The sequence below is a fragment of the Pristiophorus japonicus genome, chromosome 3 (genome assembly GCF_044704955.1).
Source record: "Pristiophorus japonicus isolate sPriJap1 chromosome 3, sPriJap1.hap1, whole genome shotgun sequence".
In the NCBI taxonomy this organism is placed as follows: domain Eukaryota; kingdom Metazoa; phylum Chordata; class Chondrichthyes; family Pristiophoridae; genus Pristiophorus; species Pristiophorus japonicus.
Window position 1 is genome coordinate 192,131,197 of NC_091979.1, and position 22,297 is coordinate 192,153,493.

At 46.8% G+C, this 22,297-nt stretch overlaps 1 protein-coding gene across 4 annotated transcripts in view; it reads right to left on the reverse strand.

Moving 5' to 3' along the window:
• The window catches only part of col18a1a (collagen type XVIII alpha 1 chain a), a 468,959-nt gene that overhangs the window by 185,353 nt on the left and 261,309 nt on the right, over window positions 1–22,297 (reverse strand). For all 4 annotated transcript variants that reach the window (XM_070876137.1, XM_070876138.1, XM_070876136.1 and 1 more), the window contains one exon: window positions 3,868–4,409. In XM_070876137.1, coding sequence (XP_070732238.1) covers window positions 3,868–4,409 — 542 coding nt within the window. The remainder of the gene's footprint in view (window positions 1–3,867; window positions 4,410–22,297) is intronic.

Sequence of the window (22,297 nt, forward strand, 5' to 3'; positions counted from 1 at the left end):
GTAGGTCCCTTGCAGTCAGAATCAGGTGAATTTATAATGGGGAACAAAGAAATGGCAGACCGATTGAACAAATACTTTGGTTCTGTCTTCACGAAGGAAGACACAAATAACCTTCCGGAAATACTAGGGGATCGAGGGTCTAATGAGAAGGAGGAACTGAAGGAAATCCTTATTAGTTGTGAAATTGTGTTAGGGAAATTGATGAGATTGAAGGCCAATAAATCCCCGGGGCCTGATTGTCTGCATCCCAGAGTACTTAAGGAAGTGGCCCTAGGAATAGTGAATGCATTGGTGATCATTTTCCAACAGTCTATCGATTCTGGATCAGTTCCTATGGATTGGAGGGTAGCTAATGTAACACCACTTTTTAAAAAAAGGAGGGAGAGAAAACGGGTAATTAGCCTGACATCAGTAGTGGGGAAAATGTTGGAATCAATTATTAAAGATGAAATAGCAGCGCATTTGGAAAGCAGTGACAGGATCGATCCAAGTCAGCATGGATATATGAAAGGGAAATCATGCTTGACAAATCTTCTAGAATTTTTTGAGCGTGTAACTAGTAGGGTGGACAAGGGAGAACCAGTGGATGTGGTGTATTTGGACTTTCAAAAGGCTTTTGACAAGGTCCCACACAAGCGATTGGTGTGCAAAATTAAAGCACATGGTATTGGGGGTAACGTACTGACGTGGATAGAGAACTGGTTGGCAGACAGGAAACAGAGAGTCGGGATAAACGGGTCCTTTTCAGAATGGCAGGTTTTGACTAGTGGGGTGCCGCAGGGCTCTGTGCTGGGTCCCCAGTTATTTACAATATACATTAATGATTTAGACGAAGGACTTGAGTGTAATATCTCCAAGTTTGCAAATGACACTAAGCTGGGTGGCGGTGTGAGCTGTGAGGAAGACGTTAAGAGGCTGCAGGGTGACTTGGACAGGTTAGGTGAGTGGGCAAATGCATGGCAGATGCAGTATAATGTGGATAAATGTGAGGTTATCCACTTTGGTGACAAAAACATGAAGGCAGAATATTATCTCAATGGCGGCAGATTAGGAAAAGGGGAGGTGCAACGAGACCTGGGTGTCATGGTACATCAGTCATTGAAAGTTGGCATGCAGGTACAGCAGACAGTGCAGACGGCAAATGGCATGTTGGCCTTCATAGCGAAGGGATTTGAGTATAGGAGCAGGGAGGTCTTACTGCAGTTGTACAGGGCCTTGGTGAGGCCTCACATGGAATATTGTGTTCAGTTTTGGTCTCCTAATCTGAGGAAGGACATTCTTGCTATTGAGGGAGTGCAGTGAAGGTTCACCAGATTGATTCCCGGGATGGCAGGACTGACATATGAGGAGAGACTGGATCGACTGGGCCTGTATTCACTGGAGTTTAGAAGAATGAGGGGATCTCATAGAAATATATAAAATTCTGACGGGACTGGACAGGTTAGATGCAGGAAGAATGTTCCCGATGTTGGGGAAATCCAGAACCAGGGGTCAAAGTCTAAGGATAAGAGGTAAGCCATTTAGGACTGAGATGAGGAGAAACTTCTTCACTCAGAGTGTTGTTAACCTGTGGAATTCCCCACCGCAGAGCGTTGTTGATGCCAGTTCATTGAATATATTCAAGAGGGAGTTAGATATGGCCCTTACGGCTAAGGGGATCAAAGGGTATGGAGAGAAAGCAGGAAAGGGGTACTGAGGGGAACGATCAGCCATGAACTTATTGAATGGTGGTGCAGGCTCAAAGGGCCGAATGGCCTACTCTTGCACCTATTTTCTATGGGCCCAAGTATCGAGCCGCGCCTAGAACGGCGCAGTCCCGACCTGGACGCCCGTTTTTCGCGCCACAAAATGCGCCTAATAAATACCTCCAGATTCTCCAGCTCCTTGCAGGTCCTCTGGCCCTCGGCGCAGCGCAGCAGGAGCTGTAGGGGGCGGAGCCAGGTCCCTGCGCTGAAAACAGTGCCGGGACCTCTGCACATGTGCGTTACAGTGGGCGCGCAAGTGCAGTAGCTCCAGGCGCCAGAAACTGTGTGGGAGGGGCCAAAGCACGCAGCCTCTAGCCCTGGCCCAATGGCCTCACTGGGGCTGCGTGAATAAGGCTCCTCCCATGGCCAGCTCCTGCTTCCTCCCAGCTCGACTCGACTCCCGCTTCCCGCCTCCGGACCGGACCCGACACCGACCTGACTCCCGCTCCCCCCCCCCGCCCCGGACCCGACCCGACTCCCGCTCCCCCGCCTCCGGACTGGATCCGACCTGACCTCCCTCCCCCCGACCTGACCTCCCTCTCCCCGACCCGAACCGAACCGACCTCCCTCCCACCACCCCACCGACCCGCGCTCCCCCCGACCCAACCCAACGCCACCTACCTGTAAATCTGGTGCTGGGGACGGGCCCTGCCCGAAGTCTCGGGCCGGCCCATTCAGCCTCCCTCCCCCTTCCCCTTCCCCCCCCCCCCCCGCCAATCTCCTTCCACCCCCCCAATCTCCTTCCCCCCACCCCAATCTCCTTCACCGACTCCCCCAATCTACTTCCCCCCCATATCCTTTCTTCCCCCCCCTTCTCCCCCATCCCTCCCCCTTCTTCCTCATCCCTCCCTCTTCCCTCCCTCTGCTCCCCCCCTCTCTCCCTCTACCCCCCTCCTCTCGCTGTCAGAAACACAGACACTGACAGACAGAGAATGAGAGACACACACAGACAGACAGAGAGATAGAGACACTGACAGAGACACACTGGGGGGGGGGGGGCATCCCAGCACGCTGTTGGAGGGCTCCCGGTGCTGCAGTCGGTAAGTAGAAAATGATTTATTTATTAATTTTTTTAAAAATTATTTTTTATTAATTTTTTTTGATTGATTTATTGGTTGATTTATTGATGTATTTATCATTTATTATTGATGATGGCTCTTTATTTGTAAAACTGAAGTGTTTAATGTTTGTAAACTTCCCTTTAAACCCCCCCGCCCTCCCCCATTCCCTACACCTGATTTGTAACCTACGCCTGATTTTCTAAAGTGTAGACAAGGTTTTTTCGAGCGTACAAAAATCTTTACTTACTCCATTCTAAGTTAGTTTGGAGTAAGTTTTCACTGACGAAACTTTGAAAACAGGCTTAAGTGGCCGGACACGCGCCCTTTTGAAAAAAAAATTCTGTTCCAAAGTGAAACTGTTCTAACTGACTAGAACTGGAGCAAACTAAATGGCGAGAATTCCGATTTCTAAGATACTCCGTTCTACACCAGTTGCTCCTAAAAATCAGGAGCAAATCATGGCGAAACTTGGGGCCTATGTTTCTATGTTTCACACAAAGGGTAGTGGGAATCTGGAACTGTCTTCCTGAAAAAGTTGTAGAGGCTGAAGGCCAATTGAAAATTTCAAAACTGAAATTGATAGATATTTGTTAGGTAAGGGTATTGGGGGTTACGGAATCAAGGCAGGTAAATGGAATTAAGATACAGATGAGCCATAATCTAACTGAAAGGTAGAACAGGGTCAAGGGGCTGAATAGCCTCCACCTGATTCCTTTGTTCCCATGTACTGCTGTGAGAATTATCACAATGCAGTAGAGGGGACAGAGTAATTTGAAGTACCCAGTGTAAAAAGCTAAGGCAGACTTAACCTGGTTCTAATTGGGCAGGAGTTGTCAGGGAAAAAAATAATTTGCTCCTGCACAATAATCAATCACAAACTACAATGTCCTACTCCTGTTCCTATGAATAAGTTATGTTGATAGGGTGACATGAAGTAGGGAGGACGCTCGTTTGGAGCATAAACACCGGCACAGACCAGTTGAGCCGAATGGTCTGTTTCTGTGCTGTAAATTCTATATCATTCTACTTACAAGCACTCTTTCACAGTAGAAGCCACTTACCAAAAAATTATTAGGTTTTGCACCACCAGCCAATGCTACAAAAACTCTAGAGGAGTCATCAATCTCCATCTCATCTGGAGACCTTTCAAAGTGGACACGCTTGTATTCCTCGCAGTCCAGGTAGAGTGCCACCATCTCATCCTGCACGCTGATGGCGAACTTGGTCCATTTGTTGGTCAAGTGCTCCACCCAGAAGGTGGCAGCTTCATTGGACTCTTGAGAACCAGGTTCTGTGTAGTAGAAAATAATGTTCTGGGATCCATCCCTGACCTCTGAGAGCTTAACTCCAACGTAGATGATTTCCTCTTTGGCGTCTGTGATGGCGAAGAGCACACCACTGTTTGTGGACGTTGGCTTGATTGTGAAGAGGAGCGAGAAGTCACGGAAGAAGGAGTTTTGGAAATGGTTTCTGGCTAGCTGTCTAGTATTCGCATCCAAGCCAAACTCATATATTGGATTCTTGTCAAGGCCATGCATCACGGTTATCTGCTTCGGAGGATGCTCTCCTATCAACTGGAGCAGAGACACGGAATGGTCATTATCTAAAGAGGAGGGAATAGAAAAAATAAATTAGATTTATTAAAACTAGAATATCGAAAACTTCCAGGATGCAGAATTTTTATACAGGGTTCTGATCGTTGACCATTCCCATTCTCTGCTGACTCATGTTGGAATACAGTTTTATGGCTGTTAGCAGCCCTTTGGTATCTCATTCTTCACGCATGGCCTTGAGAGTAAACATCAACTGTAAATGATTATTGACCATGGAGGGCAGCATGACTGAGTCGCATCATACTTTCCATCAAGAGGTCCCTGGAACCTCAGATGGTCTTCCCTCTCCCTATCCTTGAGACACCAAGACTAACAGTCTCTTATCCTATCCGCTCTGAAACCAGTTAATCAGCACCAATTAAAATACTACACCACATAACCTGGAATCACATACAATACAATGGCACTACACAATGAAAACAGATTCAATTCCAAACTTCTCCTCTGATGTTCTTCAGCCTATTTTGGATTCCTCTCTTTCTTTATTTACTTTGCTCGCTCTAATTTCCCTACATTCTCCCCTCATGCCCTCTCCACACTCATCCTATCCGGGAGACTCACCTCCTGCTCCCTAGACTCCATTCCCACTGAACCGATGACTACCCAGTTCCCTTTCTGGCACCCATTACAGATGATTCCCTCTTCCTAGGTACTGCCAACTTCCCTTTCAAAACTACCGTCATCATCTCCATTTTAAAAAAAAAGTCCTTGACCCATCTGTCCTATTATCCCCATCTCTAACTTCCGTCCCTTTTCCAAAGTCCTTCAACATGACGTCACCTCCCAAATCCTTGCCCACCTTTTCCTGTTTGAATCTCTCCAATCAGGATTCCACCACCACTAGCACAGCATAGAGAGCACCAACCAAAGTCACAAATGGCATCCTCTGTGGCCATGGTGCACTATCCCACCACGCTCTCTCTGCGGCCTTTCACACAGTGCACCACAACATCCTTCTCAAATGTTTCCTCAGTGGGATAAGCTTGTTTGGTTCCACTCTTACCTATCCAATTGTAGCCAGAGCATCTCTAGCAAAGGCTTCTCTTCCTCCCCCACCCCACACACTGATATTAGCAGCAGTGGATTCACTTACGCTAAGAATTGGAATGAGACTGCTCAAACGCATTACGCAAATGACTAACTATTACATTTAGTAGAAAAATCAGAGGTTTCTCCCATTGATCTGGGCAGGATTCAAACCCAGTCACCAGAGCTGAAAGAGCTGTGTGATAATCCCTGCATCAACTAGTACCATCTCCCCTCAGCCCACCCCAAGATAATTCTAGCTATGAAATCTTCATACAGGGTAAAAATTCAAATTAGCTGTTCTTTGTTGGAACCACATGGTGTGCACTTGAGAGAAAGAAAGAAGAAAAAGATCTTGCATTTATACAGCATCTTTCAAGATGTCCCAAAGCACTTTACAATCAATTGGTTTTGGTACTTTTGAAATGTAGTTGTGCACAGCACGGTCCCACAAACAGCAATAAGATATTCACCAGGTAATCTGTTGGGTGAGAGATAAATATTGGCCAGGACATTGGGGAGAATTCCCCTGCTCTTCTTCAAAATAGTGCCCTGGGATCTTTTGCATTCGCCTGAGAGAGCAGACAGGGCCTCGGTTTAACATCTCATCCAAAAGATGGCCCCTCCGACAGTGCAGCACTCCCTCGGCACTGCACTGGGAGTGTCAGCCTAGATTTTGTGCTCAAATCTCTGGAGTGGGACTTGAACGCACAACCTTCTGATTTAGGCAAAAGCGTGACCACTGAGCCACAGCTGTCACTTAAAAGACCCACAAAGAGAGCTAAAACTAAAAGGAGCAGTAGTCACCTTGGGATCTTATTGTGCCAGGTAGCAATGAATGGAACACACAAGGTCTCAAAGCCAACTATTGCTGATCCTTAATGGGTTTTTACTGTCACTGCTTCATCCACATGCTTGCCCTTGTATTGCCAACATGGGGTGCTTCGGTTGGCAATCAGCAACTAGTCTTTGTTCAGAAGTTCCAACTGAATTAGTCAGCCCATCAAACAAGGAAGATGCATTTATCATGAACATGAGAAGATTTAGGACAGAGCAAAGCTTGTTCCCCCACCCCCCACCTCAAGCTAAACATCACAAGACAATTAAGAATGAGGAAGGCCATTTGGCCCATCTTAATCCATCTATCCACAAACACACTATAGTCTCTCCATTATGGTATCTAATTTTTTCTTAATGACGACTGGGTTTTTGCCTCATTACTCTATCTAGAAGTCCAATCCAACATATAAAGATACATGTATCACCCTTAGACAGGTAACTAACACAAACGCACACACATAAACGTCTACTAAATCGCACACACTTTATAGGTATTCATCTCCTTTAAACTTATCAAATATTCCTATAACCGCCACAGTTTAGAATGGGCAGCTTTTCATGCAAATTTCTCATGCTCTATGTAGATTCACACCTCCCTTTCTCACTCCCCATTCCTCTACCATCCTCGGTTGCAGGCCATTATTCATCATATTGAGGGGGAAGCAGGAGGATTATAGAAGACATAAATTGGGATAATTACACTCTCAATGTTTTCAAAATAAGACAGTTCGAGTAAAGAACAGCGAAACAGGAGTCTCTGAAGTTGAAGAATCTGATATAACCAAATCCTATCAGTACATAAAAACATAGAGAATAGGTGCAGGAGTAGGCCATTCGGCCCTTCGAGCCTGCAACACTATTTGATAAGATCAGGGCTGATCATTCAACTCAGTATCCCTCTCCTGCTTTCTCTCCATACCCCTTGATCCCTTTAGCCATAAGGGCCATATCTAACTCCCTCTTGAATATACTTAACGAACTGGTATCAACAACTCTCTGTGGTAAAGAATTCCACAGGTTAACAACTCTCTGAGTGAAGAAGTTTCTCCTCATCTCGGTCCTAAATAGCTTACCCCTTATCCTTAGACTGTGACCCCTGGTTCATCGGGAACATTCTTCCTGTATCTAACCTGTCCAGTCCCGTCAGAATTTTATACGTTTCTATGAGATTCCCTCTCATCCTTCTAAACTCCAAGGAATACAGGCCCAGTCGATCCAGTCTCTCCTCATATGACAGTCCTGCCATCCCGGGAATCAGTCTGGTGAACCTTTTCTGCACTCCCTCAATAGCAAGAACATAATTCCTCAGATTAGGAGACCAAAACTGAACACAATATTCCAGGTGAGGCCTCACCAAGGCCCTGTACAACTGCAGTAAGACTTCCCTGCTCCTATACTCAAATCCCCTAGCTATGAAGGCCAACATACCATTTGCCGTCTTCACTGTCTGCTGCACCTGCATGACAACCTTCAATGACTGATATACCATGACACCCAGGTCTCGTTGCATCTCCCCTTTTCCTAATCTGCCGCCATTCAGATAATATTCTGCCTTCATGTTTTTGCCACCAAAGTGGATAATCTCATATTTACCCACATTATACTGCATCTGCCATGCATTTGCCCACTCACCTAACCTGTCCAAGTCACCCTGCAGCCTCTGAGCATCCTCCTCACAGCTCACACCGCCACCCAGCTTAGTGTCATCTGCAAGCTGGAGATATTACACTCAATTCCTTGATCTAAATCATTGATGTATATTGTAAATAGCTGAAGTCCCAGCACTGAGCCCTGTGGCATCCCACTAGTCAATGCCTGCCATTCTGAAAAGGAATCGTTTATCCTGACTCTCTGCTTCCTGTCTGCCAACCAGTTCTTTATCCACGTCAATACATTACTCCCAATATCATGTGCTTTAATTTTTCACACCAATCTCTTGTGTGGGACCTTGTCAAAAGCCTTTGGAAAGTCCAAATACACCACATCCACTGGTTCTCCCTTGTCCATCCTACTAGTTACATGCTCAAAAAATTCTAGAAGATTTGTCAAGCATGATTTCCCTTTCATATATCCATGCTGACTTGAACCGATCCTGTTACTGCTTTCTAAATATGCTGCTATTTCATCTCTAATAATTGATTCCAACATTTTCCCCACTACTGATGTCAGGCTAACCGGTCTATAATTCCCCATTTTCTCTCTCCCTCCTTTTTTAAAAAATGGTGTTACATTAGCTGCCCTCCAGTCCATAGGAACTGATCCAGAGTCGATAGACTGTTGGAAAATGATCACCAATGCATCCACTATTTCTAGGGCCATTTCCTTAAGTACTCTGGGATGCAGACCATCAGGCCCTGAGGATTTATTGGCCTTCAATCCCATCAATTTCCCTAACACAATGTCCTGACTAATAAGGATTTCCTTCAGTTCCTCCTTCTCGCTAGACCCTTGGCCTCCTAGTATTTCCGGAAGGTTATTTGTGTCTTCTTTTGTGAAGACAGAACCAAAGTATTTGTTCAATTGGTCTGCCATTTCTTTGTTCCCCATTATAAATTCACCTGATTCTGACTGCAAAGGACCTACGTTTGACTTCACTAATCTTTTTCTCTTCACATATCTATAGAAGCTTTTGCAGTCTTTTTTTATGTTTCCGGCAAGCTTCCTCTCGTACTGTATTTTCCCCCTCTTAATTAAACCCTTTGTTCTCCTCTGCTGAATTCTAAATTTCTCCCAGTCCTCAGGTTTGCTGCTTTTTCTGGTCAATTTATATGCCTCTTCCTTGGATTTAACACTATCCTTAATTTCCCTTGTTAGCCACGGTTGAGCCACCTTCCCTGTTTTATGTTTACTCCAGACAGAGATGTACAATTGTTAAAGTTCATCCATTGCCATTGCCTATCCACAATCAACCTTTTAAGTATCATTTGCCCGTCTATTCTAGCCAATTCACGTCTCATACCATCGAAGTTACCGTTCCTTAAGTTCAGGACCCTAGTCTCTGAATTAACTGTGTCACTCTCCATCTTAATAAAGAATTCTACCATATTATGGTCACTCTTCCCCAAGAGGCCTCGCACAACAAGATTGCTAATTAGTCCTTTCTCGTTACACATCACCCAGTCTAGGTTGGCCAGCCCTCCAGTTGGTTCCTCGACATATTGGTCTAGAAAACCATCCCTAATACACTCCAGTAAATCCTCCTCCACTGTATTGCTACCAGTTTGGTTAGCCCAATCTATATGTAGATTAAAGTCACCCATGATAACTGCTGTACCTTTATTGCACGCATCCCTAATTTCTTGTTTGATGCTGTCCCCAACCTCACTACTTCTGTTTGATAGTCTGTACACAACTCCCACTAGTGATTTCTGCCCTTTGGTATTCTGCAGCTCCACCCATACAGATTCCACATCATCCAAGCTATTGCGTTAATTTCCTCTTTAACCAGAAAGCTACCCCACCTTCTTTTCCTTTCTCTCTATCCTTCCTGAATGTTGAATACCCCTGGGTGTTGATTTACCAGCTTTGGTCACCCTGGAGCCATGTCTCCGTAATCCCAATTACATCATATTAGTTAATAACTGCCTGCGCAGTTAATTCATCCACCTAATTACGAATACTCCTCGCATTGAGGCACACAGCCTTCAGGCTTGTCTTTTTAACACACTTTGTCCCTTTAGACTTTTGCTGTAATGTGGCCCTTTTTGAGTTTTGCCTCGAGTTTCTCTGCCCTCCACTTTTACTTTTCTTCTTTCTATCTTTTGCTTCTGCCCCCATTTTACTTCCCTCTGTCTTCTTGCATAGGTTCCCATCCCCCTGCCATATTAGTTTAACCTCTCCCCACAGCTCTAGCAAACACTCCTCCTAGGACATTGGTTCCGGTCCTGCAGACCATGTATCTTTGTCACACTGTAAAGTCAAGATCCAATTATTGGCTTAAGGCATCTAGGGCCTGAAATTCGTAGCCTTACCGCCCACTGCCGCCGGTTGCTGCAGAGTTTTTTAGCCGCTCTCCCCTCAATGACAGATTCCTCAAGGTCTGCATCCGGCGGGAGAGGAGTGCCGCCGGGAACCGCCTGCTGACGGTCTCTGGCGGCCAAGTCGCATAAGTGATCTCCCGCCTGCCGAGCTGGATATTGGTGCAGGCGGTAGTCTGTGGCAGCAGGGGGAAGGACCACTGCGTGGAGGCAGGTCGAACTCCAAAAAAAGGTTAGTGAATATCTTTACATTTTTTTTCTTTCAGCGTTTTACCTGTATGGGGTCCCCTGAAGGTGTTCCGGTGTTTTATTTTTGTGAAGACTTTTATTTTTCAGTGTTACCCCCTCCCCGGGCCTGACTTAATCCTCGGTGGCACTTGGCGAGGATCTCATTTGCCACTGAGATTGGGAGCTCCCACCTGCTGCTGCCCAGATTGCCGTCATTTTGCCGCCGGGCTGTACTGTCGTCTCTTTTTGAGGAATCTTCCTGGCAAAGTACCGCCCGGCCATCGGCTGTCATTTGGGCGGCACTTGGGCGGGCCTTGGCTTCCACCAAGTTCGGGCCCCTAGACACTTTATCACATTGAAGAAGGGAATCTGTGTATGCTCACATTAATATTTAAAAAATACAGAGAACTAAACCTGTTAACAATAATCCCTTCTTCAGCAACAACTGGGCAACTGTGCTGTACTTTAGGAGTCTCTCAGCCACTAATGAGGCCCGATATCAATGTCATGAGGTCAAACTTTCCTGAAGCATTGGGCATGTCATTAAGTCTTCACTGCCTGGATGAGATTCCACAGACACTCAATGCAGTATTAACTCTTCACTGCCTTTGCTTCAGATACAACACAGTCCATACAGCCTCAAGTTCTGCTAAACATTACTCAAACATTTACGTGCCTTCAGTTGCCTAGGCTCTAAAGCTCTGGAATTCCCTGTCTCAACCTCTCCACCTCTTTTTCCTCCTTTAAGGCCCTCCTTAAAACCTACCTATTTGACCAAGCTTTTGGTCATCTTCCCTAATTTCTCCTTATGTGGATCAGAGCCAAATCTTTTGTCTTACAATATTCCTGTGAAGCGCCTTGAGATGTTTCACCACTTTAAAGGCGCTATATCAATACAAGTTGTTGTTGTTTATCTGTGAAAATCTTAATTATCCACTCATTTCTTTCACAGGGTGTGAGAGAATTCATCAAAGGCCAAATCAGCCTCACAAAACATGCCTGGGTTAACACCCTTTCCTTTAAACCTGAATCCAAGCTTTGTGTTAAACAAAATATCTGCATCAAATTTAGATTTTGGGGGTGGGGGAAGAGGAGATGGAAGAGGAAGAGAACAAGAACCATTGATGAATAAAGACAAGTGCCAGTCTGTCCATTCGCACAATGCATGGCGTTGGGGGGAGGAGGAGAGCAGGGACGTGGAGATGTGGACCGTCTAAAATGTATAGCCACCCCTACCCGGATTACATTACTGTTAGGTCACTATCGTAATTTGTTACTTCAGTAACAAAGGCCAGCTGTCTGTACTATAACAGTCAGGTCAAATGAAGTGTGATGCTCATTCCCCAGTACAGTATCAGCAGTCAGGCACTCAAACCTATTCGTTGTCTTTCACGGTTCGCTTGTTCTGTCTTCAATGGCAGTGCAAATGGAAATAAGGAACGGGAGGAGGCAAATCAGGCCCTCGAACCTGTTCCACCATTCAATTAAATCATGGCTGATTTGTATCTTAACTCCATTAACCTGCTTTGGTTCCAGATCCTTACTGTATCAATCTCAGTTTTGACATTTTCAATTGACCCCCAGCCTCAACAGCTTTTGGGGGAGAGAGTTCCTAATTGTCATGACCCTTTGTATGAAGATATGTTTCCTGTCATCACCCTTCCCTTGAATGGTCTAGCTCTAATTTTAAGGTTATGCCCCTTGTTCTGGACTCCCCCGCCAGAGGAAATAGTTTCTCTCGATCTACCCTACCAAATCCTTCAATCATCTTATGCACCTCAATTAGATCACCCCTTAATTTTCTATACTCAAGGCTATACAAGCCTAGTAGATGCAATTTTCCTTAATAATCTAAGCCCCAGTATTATTCTGGTGAATCTGCATTGCACCCACCCCAAGGTCGATATATCCCAGCCGAGGTGTGGTGCCCAGAACTGCCCACAGTACTCCAGATGGCATCAAACCAGAGCTTTATATAACTGCAAAGCTCTATACAACTCTAGGGCTTTATGAAGGTGTGATTGTACATGTTTGTCATATCACTCAGTGCATTTCATTGTGGACAGGAGTTAAATATATCAAGTACATGTCTCCAGGAACCATGGCCCCATTTGGGCTGTCGGATATTGAGTAGAACAGATTTCTAACTGGCCTGAGAGAGGCTTTCCCCATAATCTCTGCGCTGTTTAATTGTGAACTAGGGATCCAAGTGAATGTATCAAGTGCCATCATAAAAATTAACATTTTAGACAGAAGTGAAAGGTGAACTGTCCATTTTAAGATTCGCATTTCTATTTAAGCAATGGTCTAATTCTTGCGCATCTCCAATTTTGTTCACCCCACCATTGATGGCTGTGCCTTCACCTGCCTAGGCTCTAAGTTCTGGAATTTCCTCCCTAAACCTTTCAGCCTCCCAATCTCTCTCTCCCTCTTTAAGATGCTCCTTAAAACCTATCTCTTTGACCAAACCTTTTAGTCAGCTGCCCTAATATCTACTTATACATGGCTCAGTGTCAAATTTTGTCTGATAATGCTCCTGTGAAGCTCCTTGGGACATTTTACTATATTAAAGGTGGTGCACAAGTTGTTATTGTTGCTCTATGTACAGATGTTTGGGGACAGTTCAGCTATACTCATTGGCCACATAACTTGTCCTCAACCGTCGTACACTGGATGCAGTTCAATGACTCTCTCCCAGTTTCCTCTTGGTGCCAATCAAGAGTCAAAAGCAAGAAAGAGGCAGGTTCTCAAATGATAATTTCACCGTGTGATGTGATACCAGCCATATCAAGTTGGGGGCCGGGTTGGGGCGGGGGGAGGATGCTAGTCTGCCCGTTAACCAGTCCCACTCAAGATACCACAACTCGCCCCAGTATCTCGTGATAGAATGGGGGGTGGGGGGTCAGGATAAACAACCCCAGATTCTTCCTTCTTATTGCTACCCAATAATCCCTGCTGGAAGAGGGCAATTGTCAGGTGATTACCGTAGACCCTTGTCCTACTGGCACTCACACTTTTGTCTTCCCCATGAACACTGGCCACCATTACAGTGCAGTATGGGTCCCAAGTACCCTTAGAGCCATACATCATATCATAGAATCACAGAAGTTTGCAGCAAGGGAGGAGGCCATTTCGGCCCATCGTGTCTGTGCCGGCCAACAAGAGGCTATCCAGCCTAATCCCACTTTCCAGCTCTGCAGGTTACGGCACTTCAAGTGCACATCCAAGTACTTTTTAAATGTGGTGAGGGTTTCTGCCTCTACCACCCTTTCAGTTCCAGACCCCCACAACCCTCTGCGTGAAGAAGTTTCTCCTCAAATCCTCTCCAAACCTTCTACCAATTACTCCAAATCTATGCCCCCCGGTTGCTGACCTCAATGTAAGTACTCGGGCAGAATAAAAGGACAACATTGGAGAACAAGAGAATAACTCTCCACATTCTAGGCTCAGTGGACACCCGGAACTATAGGATGGAGTACTTTTTCCATCTGTTGTAAATTCAATAGTTCACAAACAAAACATTCCCACTGATGGCCAATTCCAGTTCACGATCCAAACAGGAATTCCGCCCATCCTGAGAGTATAATAACCAGCTCTGGCATTTCCATGGATTCTACTCCCAACATTTTCCAATACACTCGTGGCCATACCTCACAAGAACAAGAACTGGAGTATCCGCCTTTCTGGGAACCCTACTTAGCACTGCATGAAAGAAGAATGGCTTGCATTTAAAGTGCAGGCACTGTTGTAATGTAGGAAATGAGGCAGTCAATCAATGCACAGCAAGATCCCATAAATAGCAATGTGACTATGACCAGACAACCTGTTTTAGGGTAGTTGCTTGAGGGATAAATATTGGCCAGGATACCAGGGAGAATTCCCCAGCTCTTCTTCAAAATAGTGCCATGGGATCTTTTATGTTCACCAGAGAGGGCAGACAGGGACTCAGTTTAATGTCTCAACCAAAAGACGGCACCTCCGACAGCGCTGCACTCCCTCAGTGCTGTACTGAGGTGTCAGCATGGATTATGTGCTCAAGTCTCTGGAATGGGGCGTGAACTTTTTTTTTGCTGACTCAGAAGCGAGAGTACTGAGCCACAACTGACAATGCATGAAAATCAAATACTACTACGAGATATGGAAATGGAGTGCTGTCTATCACACACATAAGGAACATAAAGCTTCATAAGAACATTAGTCAAGTGGGGTCAAAGACAGCCAGCTTGGACATCTGATGTTGAAGAAACTCAATTATTCTTCTCACTCATTGTTTTCACTCCACAGTTCTCCAAACTCAGTTCTTGGAGGGAGGAAGAAATCTCTCATCAAACTCCTATGCATGCCTAGCACCAAGTGGCCCACCAGCACACAACTGGGTGTGCAGTTCCCAGGCCCTCCTGGAACCAGTGAGCTCTCTAATGTGCAACTATCCAGGGACTACTTGGATTCATGAGCAACCAACTATGCAATCAACCTCCCACCCCCCCGTACTCCTGGCACCAGGGAACAGACCAACTTGAAACTGAATGTGCAAGTTCCAAATACGGCCACCATGCAACCAAGCGTGCAAATCCAAAGTACAACTATCATGCAGCTGAGTGTGCAAGTCCCAAGCACGACCACCAGTCAACTGAGTGTGCAAATCCAAAGCATGGACAGCTCTCTTGAGCTAACAACTTTGGGCTAGGACCTCCACTTTTTTTACCTGCTTAATGCCCACATAATGCTGATTTTACCCCTGAAATGACGTATAACGCCCATATAGCGCCCATTTTGGCACAAAATGGACACTGGCGGGCATTTTTCGGAAACTTATCGCCGAGTGTTATTTTCCCCATGTGCTTAACGGCAAGAAAAACGATTACCGCCCGCCCACTTTTTTGGGCGGAATCAGCAGGATGGGCGAAATCAACGTCCATAATATCGCCCAGCGTTACTTTCCGCACGGAATTAACGCCGAGATTCAATATTAACGCCTGCCCACTGTTTTTTGTCGTAACAAGCACATTTACCCAAACTAGCGGCCATGGAGATCGTCCATCGTCAATTTCATCGCCTCGCACACATATCGGCCACAATATCGCTCGCCCAAAATACGGCCCACAAAAAGTGGAACTAACCGGAACGAATCACAGCGTTATGGACGCCATGTTGTAGATCACATGTCGCATCCTTTAAAAGGCTGTTGTGCTTCAACCTCGGCAGAGTTCAGATGTACTCTGCAGGCCGTTGGAGTTGATCTCTAAAAACATCTTGACCACACTGTGACTGATTGGAATTGAAGATGTGTGTTCATCGGGACATTCCTTGTTTATGAGCAATCGGTGGAAAACAGAGAGCTACTGCAATGGGGCCTGTCCTTTCTCACCCTCTCTTGGTGACCAGATACATGCAACAGACTCGACATCGCCGAAGGAACGCTCCACTGCATTATGTGCCCAATGTACGACGTGAGAGATAGATGAGGAGGACCAGACGTTACACCCTCCACAAATACAAGGAGAAGCATTCTTACCTCAACTTTCCTGACACCACCTGCCTTCGGAGACTGCGTTTCCACAAAGAGGTTATCACTGAGGTATGCCAGCTGATAAGGGCAGATCTACAGCCTGCCAGCTCCATCAGTACTGCACTGTCCGTCGAGGTCAAAGTCACCGCGGCACTGTCGTTCTATGCCTCGGGTTCTTTTCAGGCCCAGCTGGCGACATTTGTGGTCTTTCTCAGCATGCCACACATTGTTGCATTAGACAGGTCACTGAAGCCCTGTACGCACGCAGAAGGGACTTGATCAGCTTTCCTATGACCAGGGAGGCACAGAGTGAGAGGATTCTCCAGAATTGCAAACTTCCCCAAGGTGCAGGGAACAATAGACTGTATGCACATCATGATGCGGACACCTTTTCAGGATGCTGAAATTTTCAGGAATCACAAGGGATTCCACTCCCTGAATGTCCAACTGGTTGTCGACCACCAGCAAATTATAGTGAATGCTCAATTTCCGGGCAGCATCCATGATGCTCACATCCTGCTTGAGAGTGCTGTATCTGACTTGTTTAACAATGAGCCACAAGGTCAATGCTGGATGCTTGGGGACAAAGGATATGGCCTCGCCAGCTGGCTGATGACCCTGCGTGACACCCACACCAAGGCCGAGGGGCGATACAACGAGAGCCACAGAGCAACTCGCAATATCGTGGAGAAAACCATTGGAGTGCTGAAGCAGCGCGCTTTAGATGCCTGGACCACTCAGGAGGTGAGCTCCAATACCACCCTGAGCAGGTAGCTCAATTTGTGGTGGTCTGCTCCATGCTACACAACTTGACTATCAGGAGGGGACAAGAATTGCCTGATGAGTCTGACAGTCCACCTCACCAGAGAGAGGAAGAGGAGGACGAGGAGGCGGACGCTGAAACCGGCCCAGACAATCAGGCTGACGCTGAAGTCATGCCCTCGCCCCACTGGAGACCGCATGAAAGGGCCCATGGTGGCATGATAGCTGCAATTGCCTTACGTCAGGAGCTCATCAATGATCGCTTTGCCTGAAAGAACGTTGGTGTTATTTACAAGGCTGGCACACTGCTGGGTGTGCAGGTGATACATCAATGGTGGGGAGGGTTGAGAGTGAGGCCCTGGGAACAGAGATCATAGCCTCGCTGTCAATCTTCCCTGTCGGTTCAGCTCGAGGAGGCTACCTGGAAGCATCCCACCTTTGGAAGTGATTAGCGAAGAGCTCATGAATACAAAGGCCGATTGAGTTCGACCCTCCAGACATGAGCCCCAGCCTCTTGGGGGAGGTGCCACTAAGGCACACATATCCCCTCCCTGGGAGTGACAGCTTTTGGAATTGGGAGAGATCCTGTCACCAGTCGGCACGTCCTCCTCCGAGCCAGCTGGTGACAGGGGAGGACTCTTCCTCTTAATTCTGGGAAATCTCGGGGCAACAACCAGAGCGTCCCTTCTTGAGACTTTCCTGTTTGGTCCCAAGGTGGACCCCTGGCTTGCACTGGTTGGAGATGACTGCACAGACTGGGCTTTACCCAGTGCAGTTTAGTTCATCCCCAACAGTGCCGGACTGAGCCTAGAGTTGGAGCAGGGTTGGTGCTTGGTGCCGATGCAGGGACATGAGGGCTAGATGGGTCTGTGGGGGGAGGGGGTTGGTTATTGGCCGACAAATTGAACACAAATTAAAAGATGTGGAGTCGGTACTGAGAAATGGATGGGACACAGGGGGATGGCGTGAGGAGAATTTCAGTTGCACTGCTCCCCTCCTTTTGTGGTTTCTCTGCTGGCATTGATTTAATTTCTGTCACGATGTGCTCTCTCTTGTGTGTCTGATCCACTTGTCCTTGTGGTTTATTTACTCACAACTTTCACCTGTAGGTACTTTGATAAAACCGCTCCTTACCTCTCTCTCATCCTGACGCCAACCGTATACCTCTAGCAGAAGAAATTATTACAGATTTGTTTTTTAAATCACTGGATCTCAACAGGACAACTACAGATACTTTAGAGCTACCCTTTGTATAGTAAACCATTTAAGCTGCAAATGCTTAAGGGCGCTGCCCAGCACCGAGCCTGCGGCCAACACCTCGCCGTGGGCAACTCGGCCCATACAGCAGTGCCTGGTCTCCAGTTGTCTTGGACCCCCTTGCCACTGGACCAAGACCTTGCTCAGCTAAGCCCGTGTGGTAGCCGGTGTGCAACGATCACCCCACGTTAAAAGAAATCACGCATCTTCCACTCCTCTAACACGAAGTTCGGGACCTGGAACGTCAGGACCCTCATGGACAACTGTATTGGACTGTACAGCCATCTAAGAACTCATATTTTAAGAGTGGAAGCAAGTCTTCCTCGATTCCGAGGGACTGCTTATGATGATGATGCATCACCTTGGTAACAGTTAAAGTTTAAGTTGATTGAAGTTAAGTGTGACTATACCCTTTGATGTTAAGGAATCACCAGTGTGTAATGGTGCAGCTATCTGAGCCAATGTGCTACAAGGTTTTGTTAAATAAAAAACATTGAAATGGAACATTAGTCTGAAATCATCAATATTTCTGTACATACCAACCCTTTCCGCCCCCCACCCCCCCACCCCAGCTTCTCCTCCCCACCTCCTGACTCCAAGCTGCCTGGCCGAGTAGGTCCTCAGGCGATGCTTCATTGTGGGGGGGGGGGGGGGGGGAGGGGGTGACGTTCCCAAGTGGGAACGTGCTCCCAGCCATAAACAAGATGTTGCTGTTGGCTCTCATGTGTGGTTGGCAATGGGGGTGCGTCACCTTGGGGTGCAGTGCCGTGCTCCGGGACTACTGGGAGCTCTCTGCCACCAATGTTCCTGGCTACCAGCTCCAGGGCCTCCTCCATCCCTTCCATGTTATATTTTATTTGTTGGACACAAACTCGGTGCCAACTATGTTCTTGGTGCTAAGTAGGCTTTTTGCTGCTGGTGAATCTCCGGCGTTCCTCCCACAACAGCCAAACAAGCCCACACCACAGCCACACACGCTTTCAGTCCCTCTCAGCTCCCTCTCTCCTCTTCTGCGCATGTCATGATAACCCTTGATCTCCTGAATAGCGGGAATCGAGCGTTGCCATGCTGTTACTAAGGAAGGCCACACTTTACGGCAGAAGGTCAAAAAAATTTAACGCTACCGCTTATTTGATATCGCTCACGATACCGCCCATTTTCAAAAATGTAAACTAGGTGTTTTGAGAATGGGCGAGAAGCCGGCGATCTGAAAACTCTTTTTTAACGCCCACACCCATTTTTGGGCGATAAGCACAAAAGTGAAGGTTCTAGCCCTTTAAATTAAAAAATAATGGTGAGAATTCCACAACAAACAAATGAAGTTGATAATTTTGTTGCTGGAGCAGGAAAGAGGTCTAAATAGCCAATGTAAAATTGGCTGCAGTTACAAGGAAATCTCTGGTCCCTGGGCTCAACAGAAAGTGAAAGGGACAGAGTTCTAACTGTTCTGCAAACATGCCTGAGAGAGAGAGAGAGAGAGAAAATCTGCAAATGGGACATCTAGGAAAGGACATGAATCCCCCAACAGCCAGCATATCATCATACTCTACAAATTGTAGAGGTGGGAATAGCCCTGTGACTAACCTCCTCCTCTGACTTTTCTGAGCGACCTTACATGGGAAAGAAATTCTGGTTCTGGGATAAATCGGTTAGTCACAGATGTTCTATCCTGGCCAACTCAAACAGCCGTTACTGAATAGTTCAAGATGGTTTAACCTTGAGAAAATCCATCATGTGTAAAAGTGCAGCTCTGGTGCAGAGAAACTGTAATCCTTTGACAGGCTTGTGACTACATTTTTTCTTCTCGTGCATTTAATTGCTGGCAGAGAAGTTCCCATTAAAAAAAATACAATAGTATCACTGCATAACTATGCAGCCCTTGTTACAGCAAATCCATCCTACCAGTTAACTCCAACCTTGCTGTCAAGCTTATATCCCACCACCAATCTTCCAGAGCCACGGGGGCTGAAATTGCACCCCCCTGCCCCCTCTTTAAGGTCCATTGGTGGTGATGGGGCGGTAAGACCTTTCCAACTAAGGGCAGGTGAATGGGCTGACCCATCTGAAATCCCCCCCAATCCATGGGCGACGGAAACGGGTATCTGCCCCGCCCATGTTCCCGCCCTGTCGGGCATACGTCGACCCCTTACCACCTGGCGGTGACTCCTTCCGATCCCGCGAAGGAAATTGCCCCGCGGGAGCGGAGCTGAGGCCGCTCAGTGCCCCCGAAAGTTTTTTCCGGTGGCATGCTGCCAGTGGCTGGGTGGTGTGTCTACGCTTAAAGGGGAGGACGCACCGCCGTAGCCGCCATTTTATTTTAATTGTTGTCTGAATCTGAAGTCGGCCTGACAATGGCGGCCACGGGTTCGGCCGGGCCGCCGATAGGCCGCCCGGCACCCCTTCTTGGGTACTGAGTCGCTGGCCCGGCCAAAACCCTCCCTGGTGGCCCAGCGGGTGCCACTAAAGTGGCTGCAGAGCTCACAGCGGCCTGCCCCTTTAACTGAAGGGGAGGGACATTGTTACGCCATCGTGTTGCGCTGACGTGCTCAGCACGGCGCTGATGACACCAGCTGCCTTCTGCCCCGCTCCCAAAGCACTTCCACCCCTCAGCCGCCACAAACACTGCCCGGACAAATTAAAAAAGTTAAAGGTCGATTTCAATCTATTCTCCACCCCATGGATTCGGGCGGAGAATATTCATATAATTCGAATTATCTGCCCCGTTTGGGGCAGAGGGCAATTTTGGTCCCACAGCTTCTCTATTGAGAGAGCTTGGGAGGTCACCAATTATCCCTGTGCTCGCTGATCTACATAGGCCCGGATTTTATGGTAGAACTAATGGTGAGGCTATCAGAGCTCACTGTTATTAAGGAGTAAATCGGACAGCAACTTCGGCATCTGCACATGTGCAGTTAAATGTGGAAATCAGGAAGTTGCTATCTGATTTGGCCTACTCCTCCACAAGCTTCGCCCTAACACTGACAGAATCAGCATTCATGTGCATGGAAGGGCATGAGAAAAAGAAGAGACTTGCTCTTTCATGTCCCAAAGCGCTTTACAGCCAATGAAGTACCTCTGAAGTGTAGCCAGTGCTGTAATGTAGTTGCGGTACTTACCTACTCGGTTTCCACTACACTCGCCAGAAAAAGTTAAGGCTTCTCCATTCAAGTGTAAGTGAATTTTTAACAGCGTAGTATGTCTTAATTATTACCAAACAACTTCTCTGGCCCTGTAAATTAAATTTTACAAATATGGAGTTACATTACTTCAGATTTTAATGTTCCTTGGAACATTAAACAAAGATTAAAATAAAAACATTTTTGTTTTACTTTATCTTTCTGTCTCTTTTATCTCTCTTAAATGACATCCTTTGTGACTGTGACAAAGGTAAACTATACCTCCTCTTTCTGTGTGCAGCCTTTGACACGGTTGACCACTCTATCCTCCTCCAGCACCTCTCCACCACCGTCCAGCTGGGAGGGACTGCACTCGCCTGGTTACATTCTTATCTATCTAATCGTAGCCAGAGAATCACCTGCAATGGCTTCTCTTCCCACTCCCGCATCGTTACCTCTGGTGTTTCCCAAGTATCTATACTTGGCCTCCTCCTATTTCTCATCTACATGTTGCCCCTTGGCGACATCATCCAAAAACATAGCATCAGCTTCCACATGTGCGCTGACCACACCCAGCTCTACCTCACCACCACTTTTCTCGACCCCTCCACGGTCTTTAAACTGTCCGACTGCTTCTCCAACATCCAATACTGGATGAGCAGAAATTTTCTTCAATTAAATATTAGGAAGACTAAAGTCTTTGGTCCCCACACAAACTCCATTCCCTAGCCACTGACTCCATCCCTCTCCCTAGCATCTGTCTGTCTGAGGCTGAAACAGATTGTTTGCAACCTAGGTGTCATATTTGAACCTGGAATGAGCTTCCGGCATAACTAAAACCACCTGTTTCCACCTCCATAACATTGCCTGTCTCCACCCCTGCCTCAGCTCTTCTACTGCTGAAACCCTCATTCATGCCATTGTTACCTATAGACTTGACTACCCCAACACACTTCTGGCTGGCCTCCCACATTCTACCCTATGTAAACTTGAGGTCATCCAAAACTCGGCTGCCGTGTCCTAACTTTCTTGCTATTGAGGGAGTGCAGCGAAGGTTCACCAGACTGATTCCCGGGATGGCGGGACTGACATATCAAGAAAGACTGGATCAACTGGGCTTGTATTCACTGGAGTCCTGCTCACCCATCATCCCTGTGCTTGCT